The sequence below is a fragment of the Dermacentor silvarum genome, chromosome 1 (genome assembly GCF_013339745.2).
Source record: "Dermacentor silvarum isolate Dsil-2018 chromosome 1, BIME_Dsil_1.4, whole genome shotgun sequence".
NCBI lineage: Eukaryota > Metazoa > Arthropoda > Arachnida > Ixodida > Ixodidae > Dermacentor > Dermacentor silvarum.
This window is the reverse complement of record NC_051154.1, coordinates 133423905-133443350: the sequence shown is the minus strand read 5'-3', so window position 1 is coordinate 133443350 and position 19446 is coordinate 133423905. Positions and strand designations below refer to the sequence as shown.

General features: G+C 41.0%; 1 protein-coding gene across 1 annotated transcript in view; it reads left to right on the top strand.

Moving 5' to 3' along the window:
* LOC119436057 (pyruvate dehydrogenase phosphatase regulatory subunit, mitochondrial-like) overlaps positions 1–19446 on the top strand; it is an 86173-nt gene that overhangs the window by 29897 nt on the left and 36830 nt on the right. The window contains exons 8-11 of the mRNA XM_037702800.2: positions 1652–1766; positions 7219–7368; positions 8544–8668; positions 13737–13929. Coding sequence (XP_037558728.1) covers positions 1652–1766; positions 7219–7368; positions 8544–8668; positions 13737–13929 — 583 coding nt within the window. The remainder of the gene's footprint in view (positions 1–1651; positions 1767–7218; positions 7369–8543; positions 8669–13736; positions 13930–19446) is intronic.

Genomic DNA, 19446 nt, shown 5'->3' with positions numbered 1-19446 from the left:
TGGCCACATTCATAGTGACCATCTTCCCGAAAGTTAAGTTGGGTACTTGATGGAATAATAGAGAAGAGAAGATGAGAGGGGGGGGGGGGGGGGGTTATGCTGCGTGTTTCGAGAGAACCAACAGCAGAGGGCCAGGTTGATCCCTTGTTGAATGTAGAGAAGCGCAGAGTGAAGGAGGAGCGAATGGCTTATGTGGCAGGCATGCCTGGCTTTTGGCAACATGGTCGTGGTGCAGCTTGAAAGCACTGCACGGCCTTAGCCTTACGCTGCATCTATCAACAATTTGTGATACCATGTGACCACCACCTCCTATTTCTGTGATGTAGCAGTCAATCCTGCTCGATACACATGCCACAGCTTGCTTCATGTCATGTGAATTATGAGCTTGGTCACATTAAATGAAAGTAGAAATAATTATTTGTTGCACATTTGAGGAATTTAGGACCCGTACACTGATTGTGGAGTTGGCAGCTGTCTAATGAAGCATAAAAAGTGTTACACAAAATTTTTGTGTCAATACCTGTACTCCTCTAAATTGACCCCTTCTAGAAAAAAAAGTAGCTTCTTGTTAAGTGTAAAACAGCTGAACCTCGATATAACGAACATGAATATAATGAATTATCAATTATAAAGAAGTAAATAGAAAATTAGCTTGGTCACGCTTTAATTCAATGGAGTACTCTCCTGCAGGGGCGTAGCCAGAGGGGGGGGGGCCTCTTATGCATTAATAAAAAATGGAACAGAAAGTTGAAGAAAAAAAAAAAAAAACTTGCATCTTAGTGAAATACAGAATGAACACAATTTTTCAGAACTATTTCATACAGCATCTTTTTTCGTTAACTGCATGCAGAGCATTGTTTCCTTGCTCCAAACAGCAAATTTTGTTACTCCAGCAGCATATATTTCTGCTCCAAACTGCAATTTCTCCTGCTTCTAAAGCTCCATCACTGTTGATGTCAATTGTGTACTCATTGCAATCATTGTTCCCTTTGTCACTGTGGTCCATGGAATATATAGTACTTTCTTTTGCCATGTGTCGGGGTTTACCTTCTACTTTACATATTATTACCGCTGTCTTTGTCACTGATGATAATTGTATTGGTATAAATTGTCACGTATATTTGTTGTCTGAGCACTTCATTCTCCGACATGCTTCTTGTACTTTACAAGTAGCAGACACAGTTGATATGAGCATGTGCTGGCATTGTTGAGTTGATCGCTTAGTCAGTAGAGCAAGGACCTTCAGATTGAAAAGTTGAGAGCTTGAATGCAGCTTTGACCTGTTGGGGCAGAATTTTCTTTCCTTAGCTTTGTTACTTTGTTAGCTTTTTGAATTCGAGGACTTGACTTCTAGCTCAACTGTTAGGCATAGGCTATCTTGTGTGCTTGCATTTTTATTTGATGGCTTAGAGATTAGGGACCGTCTTTGTTCTGATAGCCTGCACTCTGTTTTTGGCGAGATTACTATATGATATTGGCAAGGCTCTGTGAGAATTCTGAGACTGTGTGAACTTGGTTGAAGCCTTGTTAACGCCACTAGTAAGCATTCCTTGCTTTAAAAAAGTGGGTTAGTGTACATCATACATAGCATTGGTTTAGCACAGAATATGGATAACTGTATGTTGTTGTATGCACTTGTATTTTGCAATAGTTTGGCCGACACCTTGGCAAAATGAGCACCCCTGAAGTGAAGGTTCCTCTGTATCCATGTGAGCACCATTTCCTCCACACCTTACCTGTGGAAGGCATGGATCCTGACATGCCTGGTAAGTGTCATGCCAAGACATAATCCTCTGATGCATTGTTCCTGGCTAAACAGGCAGGTTTTTTAAACAATACAATATCATTCCAGTGCCTTTGAGCGTCTTTGCTACCAGACTAATTTACAAAACTGCTTTAACTATCTTGGTGGAGTGATGCATTGAAATAACATAATGCAAGATGATGCCGTGGTCTAGCTACAGCGTAGCATTAATGGATCAACACATACAGGGACCAGCTGATCAGCATTGAACTTGCCCTACTGGTGGTTCTTAGGTAACCTGCATGTGGCAGTTATACATTTATAAAATTTTGTAGATAATTGCTTTTCTGCATTGAATAATGCCATATTATGTTTCCAAACATTATGTTCTAAAGGCCATGTTTTTTAACAGGTGATTTTAATTTTTATTTATTTATACTGTGGCCGCTATCAGGCTCTTACAGGAGTGAAGAGCAAAGTGTACAGCCAGGACACTATAGAGTCAGGGCATGTAACAAATCAGAGATGAAAATCAAAATCTAATTATCAGTACTATTGAATAGTGAGACAGCATGCTACAGCTTCAACAAAATCAGGATGGAAATGAAAACATATGTGGCTAAAAACAAATGTAATATTAAAAGGACAATAGGAACATAAAACAAGAAAGCTCGAAAGGCAACAAACAGACCCACAGCTTAGAATACAGTAGCCTTCCATTAATTTAAATTTAACTCTGGTGAACTTGATTTTTATGTTAATTTGATCCAAACCAAAGGTCCTGGCCGCTGCCCATACATTTCTATGGGCCAAGACTTGTTAATTCGATCTTGAAATTGGCCCTCACGGGACAACTCGGAACTTGACCGGGACAGCATACATTTCAATGAGCCAAGACTTTTTATTTCAATCTTAAAATTGTCCTTCACTGGGTAACTCGGAACTTGAATGGTCAATATGTATGTGCCTGGCTCCAGTGATGACCCCACTCGGGACCCCGATGGCTGCAACGTTGGTCTTGGCTGCACTAAGGGACTGTGAATGCATCTCCCACCAAAAATGCCAGTTTTCAGCCTGCACTCAGCAGAGTTTCAGTTCCAGAAAATGGCAGCTAATATGAATGATTATCGTATTTGCCAAATTCTAACAAACACCTTGAAATGGTTCTGAATAACGCCTGTGTGTTACAATCGGATATGAAGCTGAAGTGGTGTTCACGGCATTGGCAACAGCCTACTGTCAGAGCCAGCATCATCGCCAATGCCATTGATTGGTCATGACCAATGCGCTGCTTTAATTTTGAGAGCTGATTGAAAAGGAAGGTATCTTACGTGCTCGGCTAGCATAATGGAGCTGTATCATGTTTTTTCTGCATCTTGGAGTCTTGTGTTGCCAAACTGACAAAGTGGTTAGCCTAGGTGGGGGCCACCATCCTGTTTGTGATGTTTGCAGAGTCATTAAAGAAATGTGGAATGTCAAATGCACTGAACTGCAGCACTGAGGATGACACGTTGTGATAATGAGTTGTGAAAGTGACGACGATGGACATTAAGTGTAAATAAATTTTCATTCAGTCAAGGTATACCCTGTAGGTTTTATATTTTGTCCCAATTGGAGGCATGCAACTTTAAAGAAGTCCTGAACCATCCCTCTGGCTTGGTGAAAAAACAGAGTCTGCAGATATCATACACTGCTGTGAACATCTCAAGCAAATCTTGCAGTTGTGGGCAGCGCGTGGAGCTCACAAGCGAAACTTAAGGTCAGACCACACATGCGCTTTACAGTGTGCACTCACTCCTGGCAGCTTCTGACTAGATGCTTTAACAGGCATCGCTTTGTATTGAGCTATTGACAGCGCTTTGAAATGTGCAGTTTGGATGTGGCTACTATCCATCAGGCAAGCTAGTGCAGGAAAAAGCCAGTCTACACCATATAGCACGGCAGCCTGGAGCACATGAGCTCGAGCGCGCACTGCAGCCCTGTCGTGCGCGTAGCAAGCGCACTACAGTTGCATGTAGCTGTATCTGCTACGTAAAGTAGATACCGCGGCTACTGCGGGGTGCTGCGACGAGCCTGCTCACTGTAAAACCTCGCTGAGCTCACTGTGGCTCGCTGAGGACAACCGTAAGCTCTGAGTGGTCTCTGTGGGTGACGTGGCTCCAGGTGCGAGGCAAGCCTGCCCGAGCGCCAACATCTGAATGGAACAAGTTGTCTGTTTCCCGAGTTGCACACCTTCGAGGTGTGTCGCCATCATGGTCGAAGCTCCTTATGAGCAACCATAAAGACGACATTTTGTTCTACCCTCAGAAGTTGTGTAATTGCTGTAGAGATAAGTGGTGAAAGGAAATGTGCTACTTGCCACTCGGTGTGAGAAAGCCGCACGTAGCTATCTAGTACACAAGGGATGAGACACCGTGAACTCCACCATAAGTTGTGGGATAGCCTTCGAGTTTGGTGCGTCGTAGGCGTCAAAATCGGAAGTAGTGGCAACTCTGTGAACATCCAAAATCAAATTTGAACTGTGGAGATCATAGGCTATCTTTGATTGCAAATAACTCCACTTCTGCTTAATGCATTCAAGTAATTTTTGTGGCAAAGTATTTTTGAAATACTCTTTTTTAACTTCAAATACATTTCTCGACTTCAATAAAAAGTGGTTGAGGGTCCCTTTAAATCCACCGTGGTGGCATGGTGGCATAGTGGCTTTGGTGTTGCGCTGTTAAGTCCAGAAGCACAGGATCGAATCCTGGGCTGGTATAACGTAAAACTATTCCAATCTCTTTTTATTCCAAATCGGCCATTAGCCCTCCGTGATAGGTTAAAAAGGCTCCAGCTCTGCTAATGGTCGATTTGGAATAAAAACAGATCGGGATAGGCAGAGCTGCAGCCATTTTGACCTATCATGGAGGGCTAATGGCCGATTTGGAATAAAAACTGATTGGGAATAGTTTTACTTTGTACCGGCCTTGGTCGAGGTGGCCACATTTCGATAGGGAGAAATGCAAAAAAGCCTGTGTACTGTGCATTGGGTGCACCTTAAAAAGTCCCAGGTGGTCAAAATTAATCCGGAGGCCCTCGCTATGGTGTGCCTCATAATCAGACTAGTTTTGGCACAAATAACCTCAGAATTCAATTTAAGTAAACTTAAAAAAAAAAATATATATATATATATATATATATATATATGTGTTAGATTTGGATGCACATTATTTTCCAACATTGAACTCATAAAAGCTGGGTGCGTGTTAGATTTGGGGGCACATTAGAACTGGATAAATATTGACCTAATAAAGAGCAGTGTTTGGACATTTTTTTCTGCCTCTTCTTTAAATTCGACCCACTGGTTACTTTGACAAATTCTGTCAGTCTCGTCACAGTTGAATGTAGTACAACTGTGTTTCATGCATCTCTTTCACACTCATTACCGAATTACTCTTTGTGACAATTGTGTCTACGGATTTAACAGTCATGTAGTCAGGTGGCAGCTTGTTCCAAATAGACATAGACGACAGGAAGTGTACTTGAAGGTGTTGCAACATGAAAGAATTGGCCTAATACACTTACCGTGGTTTGTTTTGGACGAGTGCTGATATGGTGGCTTGAGGTTGTTGCCCTTGTTGATTGTGATACAGTCATAATTAAGAAGTTATTATAGCATTTTTAAAAAACCAATGTTCGGTGGCTTAAACTTGTTTGAACATTCTCAAATGACTGGACAGAGCAAGCATCTTTCCACAAATACTTTGAATAGAATAAATAAAGTGAAGGGCCTTGTTTTTGATTGCATCTGATTACCAGACAATACTAATAGCAATTTCAGATGAATTCTCAAATGTAGCACTAAATTTGAGAATTGATCTAAAATCGCTACGGAGAATTGGTGTATTTTCATTTCACATTGTGTACTGTACTGTAGAAGATACAGTCATTTGCGAACTGCCTTATTGTTATGCCTGGTTCAACTTGAAATTGGATATAATAAACACATCATAAACGGGGTAGGGCCAAACATAGACTCCTGTAGAACACCTAGATAAAACATGGCATATGGCACAGATGATGGGACAAGAGATACATGAACAGGGCAGATTCACTGTTTGCCATGTGGAATCAACTTGACCAGCTGAGAACTCTTGCCCAAGAGAACTTCCAAATGTTCCGATGCATCATTGTTGATATCGACATATGACTGTTGGCTATGATTTGAAAGGTACAGTTTTATCCATGATACAAGTTTAGGGCCTATTCCGACAATTCTGACCATATATTTTCTGCTATTTTCTGCATATATTTTCTGCTTCTGCTATATGGTTTTGCTATTCATCTCGTACAAGGACTGTGTCTTTTTCAAGAATTTCATGACGTCATTACAAATACACCTCCTGAGAAACAAAACCAAAACTTGTTCATAGAAAAGCTATCATAGTAAATTATTTTATGTGCTCCGAGGCTTGCCAGTAATTTTTCTAGGGTTTCAAGGTCCAGGACCTTGATTTTGTGCGAGAAAGTGAGAAGTGAAGAATGTCATGTCAGTATTTCTTCAAAGAACACAAGGGTGAGAATAAAAACAACCAAGAGGCTTGATTTTTAGACGATGAAGACAAGGAAAGCATAGAGGGAATTCATTGTTCTTTTCATTTGTAATGTAGAAGTAATAGAGAAAATGGAAATGAAAGTGAACGTAACAACAAATTGCCTCTGATAGGAGCTGAACCCACATCTTCCGCATTTTGCGTATGGTGCTTTATCATTGAGCTGCTGTGGTGGCCATCCTCCCGTCCACTTTCTTGGGAATTTGTGTGTGTGTACTACATCTAGCCCTGGGAGTGTTAGCCACCACCACTCATGACCATGGTGGCAGATGTGGAACAGCTACTGCCAGGCAGGAGCAGAAAACTGGACAATAATGCCCTCATATGCTACCCATTGACATCGAGGCTGCCAAAGTCAAGAACCTCCCTACGTGATGCATGTGCTATGCACATGTAATGCGGAAGATGTAGGTTTGGCTCCCACCTGGGGCAAGTTGTCTTTTCATCCTCTTTCAATTCTCTTTTTCTTATTGTTTCTACGTTTCAATTAATATGAGCTGTTAATTTCCCCTGTGCTTTTTTGTCTTTATTGTATGTTGGCTCCATGTGGTTGTAACTAACTAAAAATTGAGCCCCTCTATTCCCTTTATTCTTACCCTTATGTTCTTTAAATAATTTCATTGATTCTTGAAAGAGATAAACTCTTTGTATAGGATTTAATAAAGCAAAGAGTAGGAGCACAACATTTGTTCTCAAACATTTTTTTTGCAGTGTAATTGTTTTGCTGAAAAGGATGCACACATTTTTTAAATGGCATAAGTGTTGCGAGCTTTGCTGAAGTCTGGGAATCCTGAGCAGCCTTTCAGTAGTCTAGTGGAAGCCAAAAGTTTATGATGGTGATTCTTCTAGTGTTAAATGTCTTTGCATCTTGTGCTTATGCAGTGATTCACGACTGTGATGGCCACTTCTACTTAAGAGCACATGAAGGAGCATATCTTGCTGGGGGCTTTGAACCTCAAAGTAAGCCAGCTGATCTCAGCATCCTTCCATCTGGAGAATTGGGAACACTTCCAGAAGACTGGGATCAGTTCTGTAAGCTCTTCGCTCTTATGCCTTCTTGCCATTTTGATATGACCATTCACTGACCCAAGCTTACAATTAATCTTCATGCTCAGTACTTCTCCAGGCAATATTTACAGCCTACATTTCATGAGACACACATCCCAGGCATGCCGGCACTTATCACGCATGACTTGATCTTGGTATATATGTTGTGCAGAAAATTCGCTTGTTAACAAATTTGAGTTTGCAGTGAGCCATCGTGGAGTCCACAGGCTTCAAACTTCGCCTGTTTGAAAACTGATTGCATAATCTAGTTACATTTGGCAGTGGCTCCTTTAATTCAAGGCAGTGCATTAAATCCATGAAGAAATTTGTTTTTCTTTTTCACAAATTTTGTGTTTGTGGACAAGTGTAAATACATACATATATGAAATCTCAAGGAGCCTACAGCACAAATTAAGCTCCTGGTTTTAATTTTATGCATAGAGTAATGGTTGGTGATGCTTTTAGGTGCTTTTCTCAGAACCGACATTGAAGTGTTCAAGGAATCATGATCTAGATGCTGGAACACATCATTATCATTTTATTTTATAACTGAAATGATAGTTGTGCTTCACACACATTTGCTTTTGATTTGAGAAGTGCATAGCTTGAATACCGTATATACTCGTATAAAGGCTGCACTTTTTTTCACAATTTTCGCAGTGCGTGGCCCATACACAGGTATGCCATTTGCATTTCAATTTTCAGTCCACATATAACTTAATTTCTGCCATCATACCGGCACGCTATCTGGCATCTGTAGCATTGTACACTGTTCGGCGTTTTCTTTCCATTGCAGGCAGTCGTGCTATCTCGTGCTACCATCTGGTAGCTGTACCAATCGCAATCGCTGCACTGTACATGATACACAACTGTTTGTTTGACACTTTCTATTTTTCACAAATTTTGGGCCACCAAGCTAGGAGGTGTGGCCCTTACATGAATATGGCTCTTACTCAAGTATATACGGTAGTTCGCTTACATGATATCTTAATAGGTCTAACCTGCCTTGCGATTTCCATTAAAATCAAATGAGTCCTCCAAAAGCTTGTTTTTAAGCAGTGTCTGCTTTATTTGCAAGGATTAAATTATTTTAAAATTATATGCTTGGTGAGATTCCAGAAAAAGCTGAAAGTTTTGTTTTCTTGCTTTGTCTATGAAAGATGTCCTGTTGAAGGAAATTCTTTTCCGTTTTCCGAACCTGGGAAACGTGAAAGTGGACAGACTTTACAATTGCCCTGAAAGCTTTACACCTGATTGTCGTTGGATTATAGGGGAAGCTCCAGAGGTGAGTTATGTAAATTTCTGTTTACCGCATTAAGATGAGCTTGCGAGTGTTTTTATGAATAACCTTTTTTTCTTTCATTATACTTGGCATTTTATAATCTAACGTTACACAATAAAATAAAGTGGTGCATTATGATTGCTGTTTGAATTCAGAACTTGCAGTTTTAAGTATTGTGACTTGCTTTCTTTTACCATCATAATGTGTGTGTTGATCTAAGGCTTGCTATGAAAAGTTCATGGAAGCCATCACTTGTCTTGCGAGATTAAGGGACCTTGGGCATATCATGTTGGTCTTAATTGAATTTAATTCTGGGGTTTTATGTGCCTAAACCACGATTTGATTATGAGGCACGCCGTAGAGGGGGACTCTGGATTAATTTTGACACCAGGGGATCTTTAGCATGCCCCAAATGCATGGGGCACATGCATTCTTGCGTTTCGCCCCCTCTAAATGCAACCGCCGCGGTCGGGATTTGATCCTGCAACCTCGTGCTTAGCAGCGCAGCACCATAGCTGCTAAGCCACGGCGGCGGGTCATGTTGGTCGCGATGAGATAGGTCACAGCATAACATGATCAAGAATAATGAGAAAAACTAAGGGGCTCAATTTTTAGTAACAACCTTGTGAAGCCAACAGGCAGTGCAACTAAGGAAAGCATACAGGAAATTGACTGCTTTTTTATTTAACTGCAGAATTAATTATCTAATAAGGGTTAACCTTGTGATGTATTCTACAGAATGGTGAAGCAACCTAAATTAAAGAGCAGTGAAATATGACTGTCACTGAAAAATACGATGAACTAAGTGCTCATAAGAAAAAGTGTATTCAGGACTCGTACACAGATAAAGCGTGATCCACTGAAATATGGAAGCAGCTCACAATGAATAAGAAAAATGATGGGCCTAGTGTCACAACTACAAGTTGCATCATGACCAAATAGGAAATGTGTCAAAGTGTGCTTTGAATTTTCTCATTAGTAAGCCATATGTTAACTACCATGCTTTTGCCCACATATACAGTATCTGTATGGCCAGAGTTACGTGGCTGTACAATGTGCATGATCAGTAAGCTTTTTTAAGATAGTGTTACAACTGCCTTGGAACTTCAAATTGGTATACAGCAGTACAGATACTGGCAGGATAGTGCAGTTTCGTGTGAGCTTTTTTGGTGTGGCAGTGTCTATCGGAATAACATGTAGATCCATCTCACTCACCTTGAATGTGTAAGAATTGATGTGTTGATTACGTTTGTTATGCATAGGGTCCAGCGTATTCAGTTTTCATTTTTTCAAAAATCTGTATACTTTTTTCGGTGTTTATTTCCACCAGAAAATTTGGGGTTTTCTTGGTGAATATATTTTTTTGGATGAACCTTCAACGGCTTTCTTTCAGTGGATAATTTTGCGCATTGCCCTTACTGTTTTTTTCCCTACATGAATATTCAATTCACTGACTTATTGACACTGAAAGGTACTGTATGACTGCACATCTTGTTCTTCAAGTGTGCATTTGCACCCAATATTCAGAATAACAAAGTTTTTGAGAAGCAGTCTATGGCAAGGGCACATTGCCATATGGAGATGTTACTAGTATAAAGGGATGAAAAGAATACATTTCTCTGGTCAATTTGACCCTTTTCGGTTAAAACCGAATTAGTGAAAAAAATTTGGTGTATCTTTTTTGGTCTTTATTGGTTGAAACTGAAAACACTGAACCCTAGTTATACAGTGTGTACCAGTAGTGGACGAATGAGGACAACACAGGACCAGCATGTGTCCTGGTGTCTTCTCTTCCATCGTTCATTGTTGATATGTGCTGTATAACATATGTAACCATGTCAAACCAACTAGCCTGCCAGCATATTCTTATGTATGCTAATTTTTTTTTCAGCATTAAAGGGAGAATAAGTGCAGATATTAAGTCAAGCTAAAGTTATTAATTAGAATTTCACTGTGTCCAAAGCATCATCCTTAGTGGGAATGGTATCTCTGTAAGTCAGAAAATTACATATACAGTGTAGACCACTTATAACGTAACCGTTTATAGTGCAGAACTGGCTACAACGCGGCCTTTTCCGACTCCCGTTTACCGTCCCATAGAACTCCATGTATACGCATACTGCTTACAGTGCAGCCGCGTGAGAAGAAATATTGGTTATAATGCGGCTTCCGCGGGAAAAATCTCGCCGACAAGGGTGGCAGCGAGCACGCTTCTCAACAAGGTGCGTGCTCCCGGCCGGCGTATGCATTATTCAATGCAATCAAACTCTCGTTAATTCGGACTTATTTGGCCGCACATCGGTTAATTCAAACTGCTTTCAGAGCTCGGTGAGCGAGGAGCGCCGCAAATGTGCGACGCAAAAGAACAAGAACGGCGCTAGCGTCCAACCGAAACGAAGCGGCGGAGTTCGCATCGCCACAGCCATCAGTTGAAATCGTATGTGAATGACAGCAACACCGGAACGCTTCGAGCCTATTTGTGTCTTTAAAGCCTGTATCCTTGCATTTAACGCCGCGCATAACACCGTGTTGGCCGCGGGCTTTCGTAACTGCGTAGTCGCCATCCACGATCGCGTCGATAGCGGCCGCGGGTTTCTCCGCAGCGGCGTTTCGTTTTTACTCGGTACGCGCGTCGGCCGCGTGCCTAATAAACTGCGTAGTCGCCATCGATGATTACATAGATAGCGACTGCGGTTTCAACTGCAGTTGTTGCAGCGAATGGTAGTTAATTCGTCCAGACTAGGTGCATGCGTCGGGCGCGTGCCTTCAGCACCGCAAAGTCGCCGTTCATAATCGTGTCGATAGTGGTCTCGGTATGTTTCGCAGAGGTTGCGGGAAACAGTTGTTTTGTTTTGATTCGGTGTACAGCTGTCGAGCTTGAAGAGCACCGGCTACATCGCAATTATGTTTTCGCCAGTTCACTGGTGAAAACGTAATCGCGATGTGCGCGTGACAGTACAAAGCGTGTCTACATGCTTGGTCTACATGTTTTGCATACGTGCAGGGCTTGAAAATCTTTAATTTGGTTATAGTGCAGATATTCGCGACTCCGGCGACTTACGTTATAAGCGGTCTTCACTGTACTTGGGACAGGATTGGTGCTACTACTGTGAAAATATGGTACCAGCTCCCATAACGTAACACGTCTCACTTATAATAAGTAAATTGTAGTGACCCACTAATAAAACAAATAATCATGTTGCACTTAAAGATGCGTTAAAGTGCAGAGGTCAATTTTATGGAATTTTTCTACACAAGAACTCATTGATGCTACCACTTCTCACTTATCTGTCAGTGATTTTTTTGGGAGTGTGGCAGCTTCTTTCTGCTATAAGCCTCCGACAAAGAGCAGGCTGTACTACCTGGCTGAACATGACCTATATAGTATCACCAATGCAGCTTGATAGGAACATCATTCACTTCAAGCGATCTTACTAGTGGAATTATGGTGTTGCCCCTTCAGTGTGAATTTCCTCTGCAACTAGCTCACTTCTTTGCATGAAATGAACGCTCTGATGTTTCTGGAAAGGGAATCGAGCAATCTACATTGATTCAATGTTTGCCTTTAGTGCCCCTTTAATTTATGAGGAAGGGATTACTGTGTTCTTAGGTCGATGCGTTCCAAGTTCAGTGAAACTTTCGAGGGATGTGGTTCATGCGAAAAGAGACCAACTAAGTGTTTTGTATTAGCACAACTGTGCCCACAAAAATATATTTGGCTTCCTTCTATACTGAGTGTTCCATAAATGGGAGCACCAGATATACACAAGTCTTCCAGCTAAACTATTGACTTATCTACGCTCAAATTTTGCACCGAAGTGCCATGGTGGCACCATCTTTCATCATTGTGGTGAAACATCGTGGATGGCGTGTTATGCTGTAGTAGTGACAGATGGGGCATCACCGTTGCATTGTAGGGAAATCAACATTTCTTGAGTGGTGTCACCATAAACGATCCACACTATGGATTTATTGTTCATGTGAGGCAAGTAATTCATGCAAATGCGGTAATACTAAACTGAGCCCACTGCTAAATGCTGTGTGTGAAATAAAAGCACGAATGAGCCAATGGTTCTATAGTTGGCAGAGTTGTGTATACCTGGCACTCCTATTTATGTAACACTCAATGTATGTATTCAGTTCGTGTGTTTGTTTTGGCAGCTTGTTTCTTATCTGATAATGCAAGCAATATTTACTTATTTTTGTTACTGTACTTCACAGGAAGTCCCACGTGCAGTTCTAAAACCATGAGACCTCCTCCTGCTTCCATTTTTTTTTTTTTTTTGATGTGCTTATAACAGATTTTTCTTGAAATAAAGATTTTGAATCTAAACATATATCACAAGTTCTGCCTGAAGAGACACTAAAGAGAAACCCTAAGTCAGGTTAAACTGGTATTCTTTCAAAACCCAGTTTTCATTCATTTTGGTGGAAGAAAGTTGATTATCACCGGAACGACTGAAGACCAAACTTCCTTCTATTGAATTTCGAGGCCAAACCTCAGCTCCTGTAAGTCATTGTGATGCCACTGATTTTAACATATTTTCTAATTTTTAGGGTGTTCTGGTATGGAAAACCTTGAAACTTGCTAGGTTGAGTATTTGGTTCCTTTAGATGGAATAGTAATATTTCTTTACTGCTACACAGTAAAATAGATCCAAGTAGTAGATGCTGTCGAAATCCTTGACAGCCCTGCAAGCTGGTGCGGGACCTTCACAGTGTCACCACCCATCATTTGATTTTGCTACTTTTCTGACTTTCCAAGCCGTGGTACAAGTGGCAGTTTTGCTATTGCAGGTGTGTAATTTACTAATACATCCTAATGTATTAGGATGTATTAGTTATGTTGGAATGACCACAGTGCCCTTTAGTGTGGAACTAAGCTAGGTCTGCTAAACAGGAGCCTTCTGTTCAATCTCTGTGCTGAGATGATGGGGGGAAGGGTAGCCAGAGTTACTTGTTCAGTTACATTAGATGCAAAAAGCCTTTTGTATGTGTAGCCTGCATTGTCAAGATCTTAGTTGTACTTGTGTGAATGCTAGTTATCAATACTTTTTGTGCTTGCTTTTAGGCAAAGAACTATTTTGTGGCTTCTGGAATGAAGTCTGTTGGCATTGAGGCTGCTGGTGGCTTGGGGAAAGTCACAGCTGAATGGATTGCAAAAGGAGAGCCGAAGCTTGACCTGTGGGACATTGACATACGGAGGTTCATCGGGATCCATAACAATGCTCATTTTCTTCGAGATCGCATGACTGAGGCACCAGGTTTGTTGTTCGTTTAATCGAGGTCTTTTGTACTGTTTCTTTATTTTTTTTGCATTGCTGTCTTTTTTTTTTGTTTTTCAAATATAAATGGCAAAGAAAAGATCCGTTTGCGTGTTTGGTAAAATTATGTAGGTGTTTCCTTTTATCTGGAAGCACGCTTAATAAGTACTTCACACAATATAAGAAAAATCTGGTGATTCATTAATTGTCATGAAGAATGGGCAAATTTGTTTTGGCAACATATCTTAAGCAAGAACTTTTGTAATTTTTGCTGGAGAACTTATAATTTCTTGCTGTGATTTACTCTAGAATATGACATCATGTGGGTATATCTATATCTGGTTGGTAGCAGTTTGGAAACAAAATACTCATGGTCTTCTGGCAAGAGTATTAATTTATGGACTTCTTTAACCACTGTGCTGCTCTTGGCAACAACTGTTTGATTATAAGATGTATAAATTGAGACGGCTGTGTATGGTCTTGAATTTCAGTTCAAAAGCACATGGAGGTTGTTGGCAGATTAGGAAGCATCGTCAATGGCATGAAAGAGCATAGCACCATGTTTAACCACTTTGCTACTGCCTGTTCGGCACTCCGCCGCACCTGGTGTTCCGCGGCATATTTTCCTGCTTCATTGAGCGTGTTCTGCATTGAATATTGCTGTAATATATGCTACAGATATCGCATTTACAAAATGTCTGATTTATTTTGTGCACAAATGGCTTCTGTATCAGGTACAGTAAAGAAACTAGAAAATGAACATAAACAAAGTTTAAAGCGTGCAGGAACGCAGAGTGCACTTTCGTGTTTTTTGCACTCAGAACCCCTCTTGGATGTTTGAAAGTGGTCCTTGAAAACTAAGCGCAGCATCGAATGGTTCTGCTTCGCAGTTTTCAGTGCTATGTACTATAAAAAAATGAGCCCACACAGAAGCCTGTATGCTTTTTTCTAGCCTGGTGCTGTGGTTGCAACGGCTACAACAGAGCGGTGTCTGGGGAGCAGGTAGCTTTCCATTGCTTTACAAACCATTTCTGCTGAAAGTGTAGACAAATATGCCCATCTAGTGTGCGAAACCCTAAACAACTAGAAAATATGCTACAATGTGCCGCCACCTGTAAAAAATAGCCAGAAACAGCCGTTCTTTGAGCAGCCGGCAAATCGTCGGTCACTCCGACTTTGGCTTTGGCTGTCGCGGCTGGTGAATCGTCTGCTGTGAAAGTGAATGGCTTAAATACCGGCGTAGTTTTCGTTAGGATTACGGATTTATGCAAAACATTGCTCACCAGCTTTTTGCATGACATGCACTCATTCGAAGGTGCTCAAATTCAAGTTGGCAGTTTTTTGAAGTTTCTCAAACTTCTCAGAATTTTTTTATTGCTCGCAGTCTCTGTTTCCCGTGTCTAGTTATCCTTTCTTTGATTCACGCAAACCTCCTTGCATGGATTAAAGATTTCATGTCATCTTAAATTTACTAGTGTTCTGGTAATAACCTTAACCCTTCTCTTGTATTGGTCGATGTGTCACAGGGTAGTCATATTTCATTTGTTACTCTCTCAACTTCACATTATTAACATACTAACCAACCTCCTGGATGAGCCTTTTTGTGATGATTGCATAATATACAGTAACATTCCATCTAAAAAAAAAGACTCAATGTTTTCAGCTTATTCAGCATTGTAGGACGTGTGGCGATGAGCTGCTTTTGAACAACACCAGTGTTATATCGACATAGCAATGTTTAGGTGAGGCAAGTAGTAGAGGCCTATTTTATACATATATGAGTGGACACGTGTGTGAGCCAGCCTTCTGTGCACTTAAACCAGGCTGAGATTTTGTATCTCAACTGCAGTGGCATTGTGCTTGTTGTTTTGATTTTGTGGAGATATGGAGATAGCCTAATTTTGTCATGCTTGCTATGCTTGGTTCTGTGTACTAAGCACACACCTGTGCTTTCTAGTTTTTGTTCCAGCTTATCTTTCCTGATAAAAATTCATCTGTAAGTGTAGTGCTTGTGTGCATCTCCAGTCTTCTGCTTGAGCTCCATCTTTTTTGCTCTACAGCTTAATATGATCTGACTCTAACATTGTTAGCAACTGGTGTTCAACATGGTTAATGACGCTGGCAGGTTTAAAACAGTGTTGACATCTTTTACTTAGTGTGATTCCTGAATTTCAACATCCTTTCATACCAGAAAATCAGTCCCAAACTGACACACGAGTCCCACAGTGGTGTCAGCTAACTGCTCGTTTGGCCTCCTCAAATGTAAACCAAATGATATAGGCATAAAATGGCGTATGCCACAGTTACGTACCATGAAATCAAACACAGTGAGCTTCCTCCAATTTATTTGTTCCTGATGAATTTAATTCATTGCTTAATTCAATCCAGTCAGAAGGTATTATCCAGTAACAATGACTATGCATCTGGTCTACTGTTATTTCAATCCTAAAAATAATGTGTTTGCTGATTGACATCTGCTCGTGTATGCACATATCTGTGCTGGCCTTGGCAATGAAAAAGTTATGTTGGAATGACCACCAGGATGTTGAATGCAAATTTTATTGTCAAGATAAAGAGTAAAATAGCAGGTTAAAAAAAAAATTTGTGCCTATTGAGAACCTGGCCTTTCACTTAATCCTCCGCAGGCAAAGATGGAGAAAAAAGAAGGAGAAAGAGCATGCCTGAGCACAGCATCCCCACGGGCAACAGTGCTTTATGGGGACATAAAGGTTGGCTCAGAGATATAGACGAAGAGAGTTAGCAGGCAAGAGAATTAACAGAAGTGGGGTAGGAACAGCGGGGATTTTGTCTGATGGTACCTGGAGACACTCATGCTACTGAAAAAGTGTTATCTCCCACCAAAAGTGCTGATTTTCAACACACACTCAGGAGTCAAGTCTCAGCAGTGAAATGAAAAACTTGGTCTCATGACAAGCAGTGACAGGGTGTACACCTGCGAAGCAGTGTGTTCTGCAATGAGAGCAACAAGAGCCACAAGGATTCTATCAAAATATATCTGGTACATGTTTTCAATTGCAGTTAAAGTGGTACTCAACATGGTATGAGACCAATGCTGAGGAAGAGTTTAAATACATCAACAAGCTGCTTAGTGTGCTACCTAGTGCAGTAACAACTGCTTGTCAATGAATATGCAGATAAACAGTCATAATACTTATGCCATAATGTTAAGAACAGCATTAGGTCCTTAGCTTCGTGCTGAAATATTTCTAGAGTTAAAGATGTCGTGGATTTAGTTGTACTGTTGACTGTCATTTACCTTCAGACACCATGCAGCCTCTATCTGTAGTGCTAGTTTTAATTTGATGAATACTGTATCACGTTTAACATAGTACAGTATAGACCACTTATAACGTAACCGCTTATAGTGCAGGACCGGATGTAATACGGTCTTTTCAGACTCCCGTTAATTTTCCCATAGCACTCTATGTATACGCGTATGGCTTATAATGCAGTTGTGGGACACGAAATACCTGTTACAGTGTGGCTGCCTGGAAGTTTAGCAGTCAACCTAGACGGCAAATACTCCCCTCAAGCCACAAATACCGTATTTACTCGAATCTAATGCGCACTTTTTTCCCAATAAAACAGGTCCAAAAATTGCATGCGCGTTAGAATCGAGTACGACCCTAAATCTGCGTTACCATTTAGCCGTCGGCATTTCAAAATGGCCACCTCGCACGCGCGTCGAGCCTAGCTACTGTAGCTTCCTCCATGTGCTGCAGTACACGTGCTTAGGCAATAGTCTACCTGTCTGTCTCTGCGTCTGCTCTATCAGCATGAAGTACCGAGTTAATCATGATGCCGCATTTAAAAGGAAAGTGATCCTGTGTGCGGAGACGGTTGGAAATCGGGCCGCATCACGGGCGTTTGGAGAATCCGAAACTTGCGTTCGGGACTGGCGCAAACAGAAGAAGAGGATTTTCGCCTGCAAAGCAATGCGGAACGGTTTCAGTAGACCGAAGCAGGACGTAATCTGTGACGACGACTTCGGCGATACGATCGCCTTGGCCCTATCTTGAAAGCAATCTGCGACGGGGAAAGTCCGCCGCACGCCGTGTTTTCGCTGCTTATAGGTTGCGTTGAAGCGAGAGGCATGATAGCACGAAGGTCAATTCGCTCACCGCGCTTCGTCACTCGAGCATTTTGACAGTTCGTTTCCACGGTCAACAAGCGAGATGTGTTGATGTTTACTTGTGCGTGCATGACACCGTGCTTGTTAATTTATTTAGTAAGCGAATAAGAAACCTAGAGCACGGTGACAGCAATGGCAGAAATGCGCCTGGAGTGTTCATTATCGCAGTAAAATAGTTGTTTTGGTTATAGTGCAGTACCGCTTATAGTGCGGATATTCGCGACTCCGGCGACTTATGTTATAAGCGGTCTACACTGTTCGCTGAATGTGTGAAGCTGCTGTCCTACTATTTTCCTTTCTGATCAGGCCACATATTGAGTGCCCTTCTACTATATAAAACAATTTAGCTAACAGTGAGTGACAAACAAATTGAAGTCATGCTGTTGTGTCTTCTATGGATAATTAGCATAAGGTTTATTTTGACTACAAATATGGGTTAAGATCCTACAGTGAATACCTGCAGACAATGTCAAGATGTGGTTTTCCTTTCAGGCTATTTGGAGAAAAGTAGGTGTATCTGACCTTGCACTAAGAGCTGCTAGTTGCCTTGTTCAGAGAAATTCGCACATTGCTTGAACCTTTGTGCCCGCTATAAGCATGTGAAGAAATCACCTGTTCAATGAATTCTGACCTTGTCCAAAACTGCAACATTTGCTGCTGGCGCTGATTTCTTAATGGAGCTCTCACTGTACACCAGGTGCTTGTAAGAACACCTAGCAACTTAATGCGCACTACATGAAAGTTTTTTTTTTTTTACATCACACCAATTCATTTGCAGTGTATACTTTTGTGCTAAATAGCTTAAAGGGACACTAAAGAGAAAAATAATTTGAGCTGTATTAGTACATTACCCTTCTTCAATACGAAAAAAAAGCCACTCTTATCATTAGAAGAGGTTTTGGAAGCCAGAAGAAACGCTAGAACGAAAGACTGCTGGCGACACTTCACATGGCTATGAAGTCATGGATATTTACGACATCTACTCGGTTCTAGTTAAATATTTGTTGGTAAAAATGGACTTCATCATGTTCTAATTAAGCCAAAGACTGAACTTAGCAAGTTTCAAGTATTCTTACTAAGCTACAATGGCCCAAATATGAGAAAACACTTTGAAATGCATGACGTCACGCTTACATACTGGCACTGTGGTTTTGGTGCGAAGTTCAAAATGTGGAACATTGATCATAATTTTTCTTCTAGTAATCAATCTACTATACTGCGAAATTAGCTAAAATAAAGTTCTGGAAGAAAAGTTTGTTTGTCTAAACTTATTTAGTGTTTCTCTTTAGTGTCCATTTAAATTACATGTTTTTACTTGGCTTCTCCATTTTGTGTGTGCTATGAATCTGCTTCAATAATGTTAA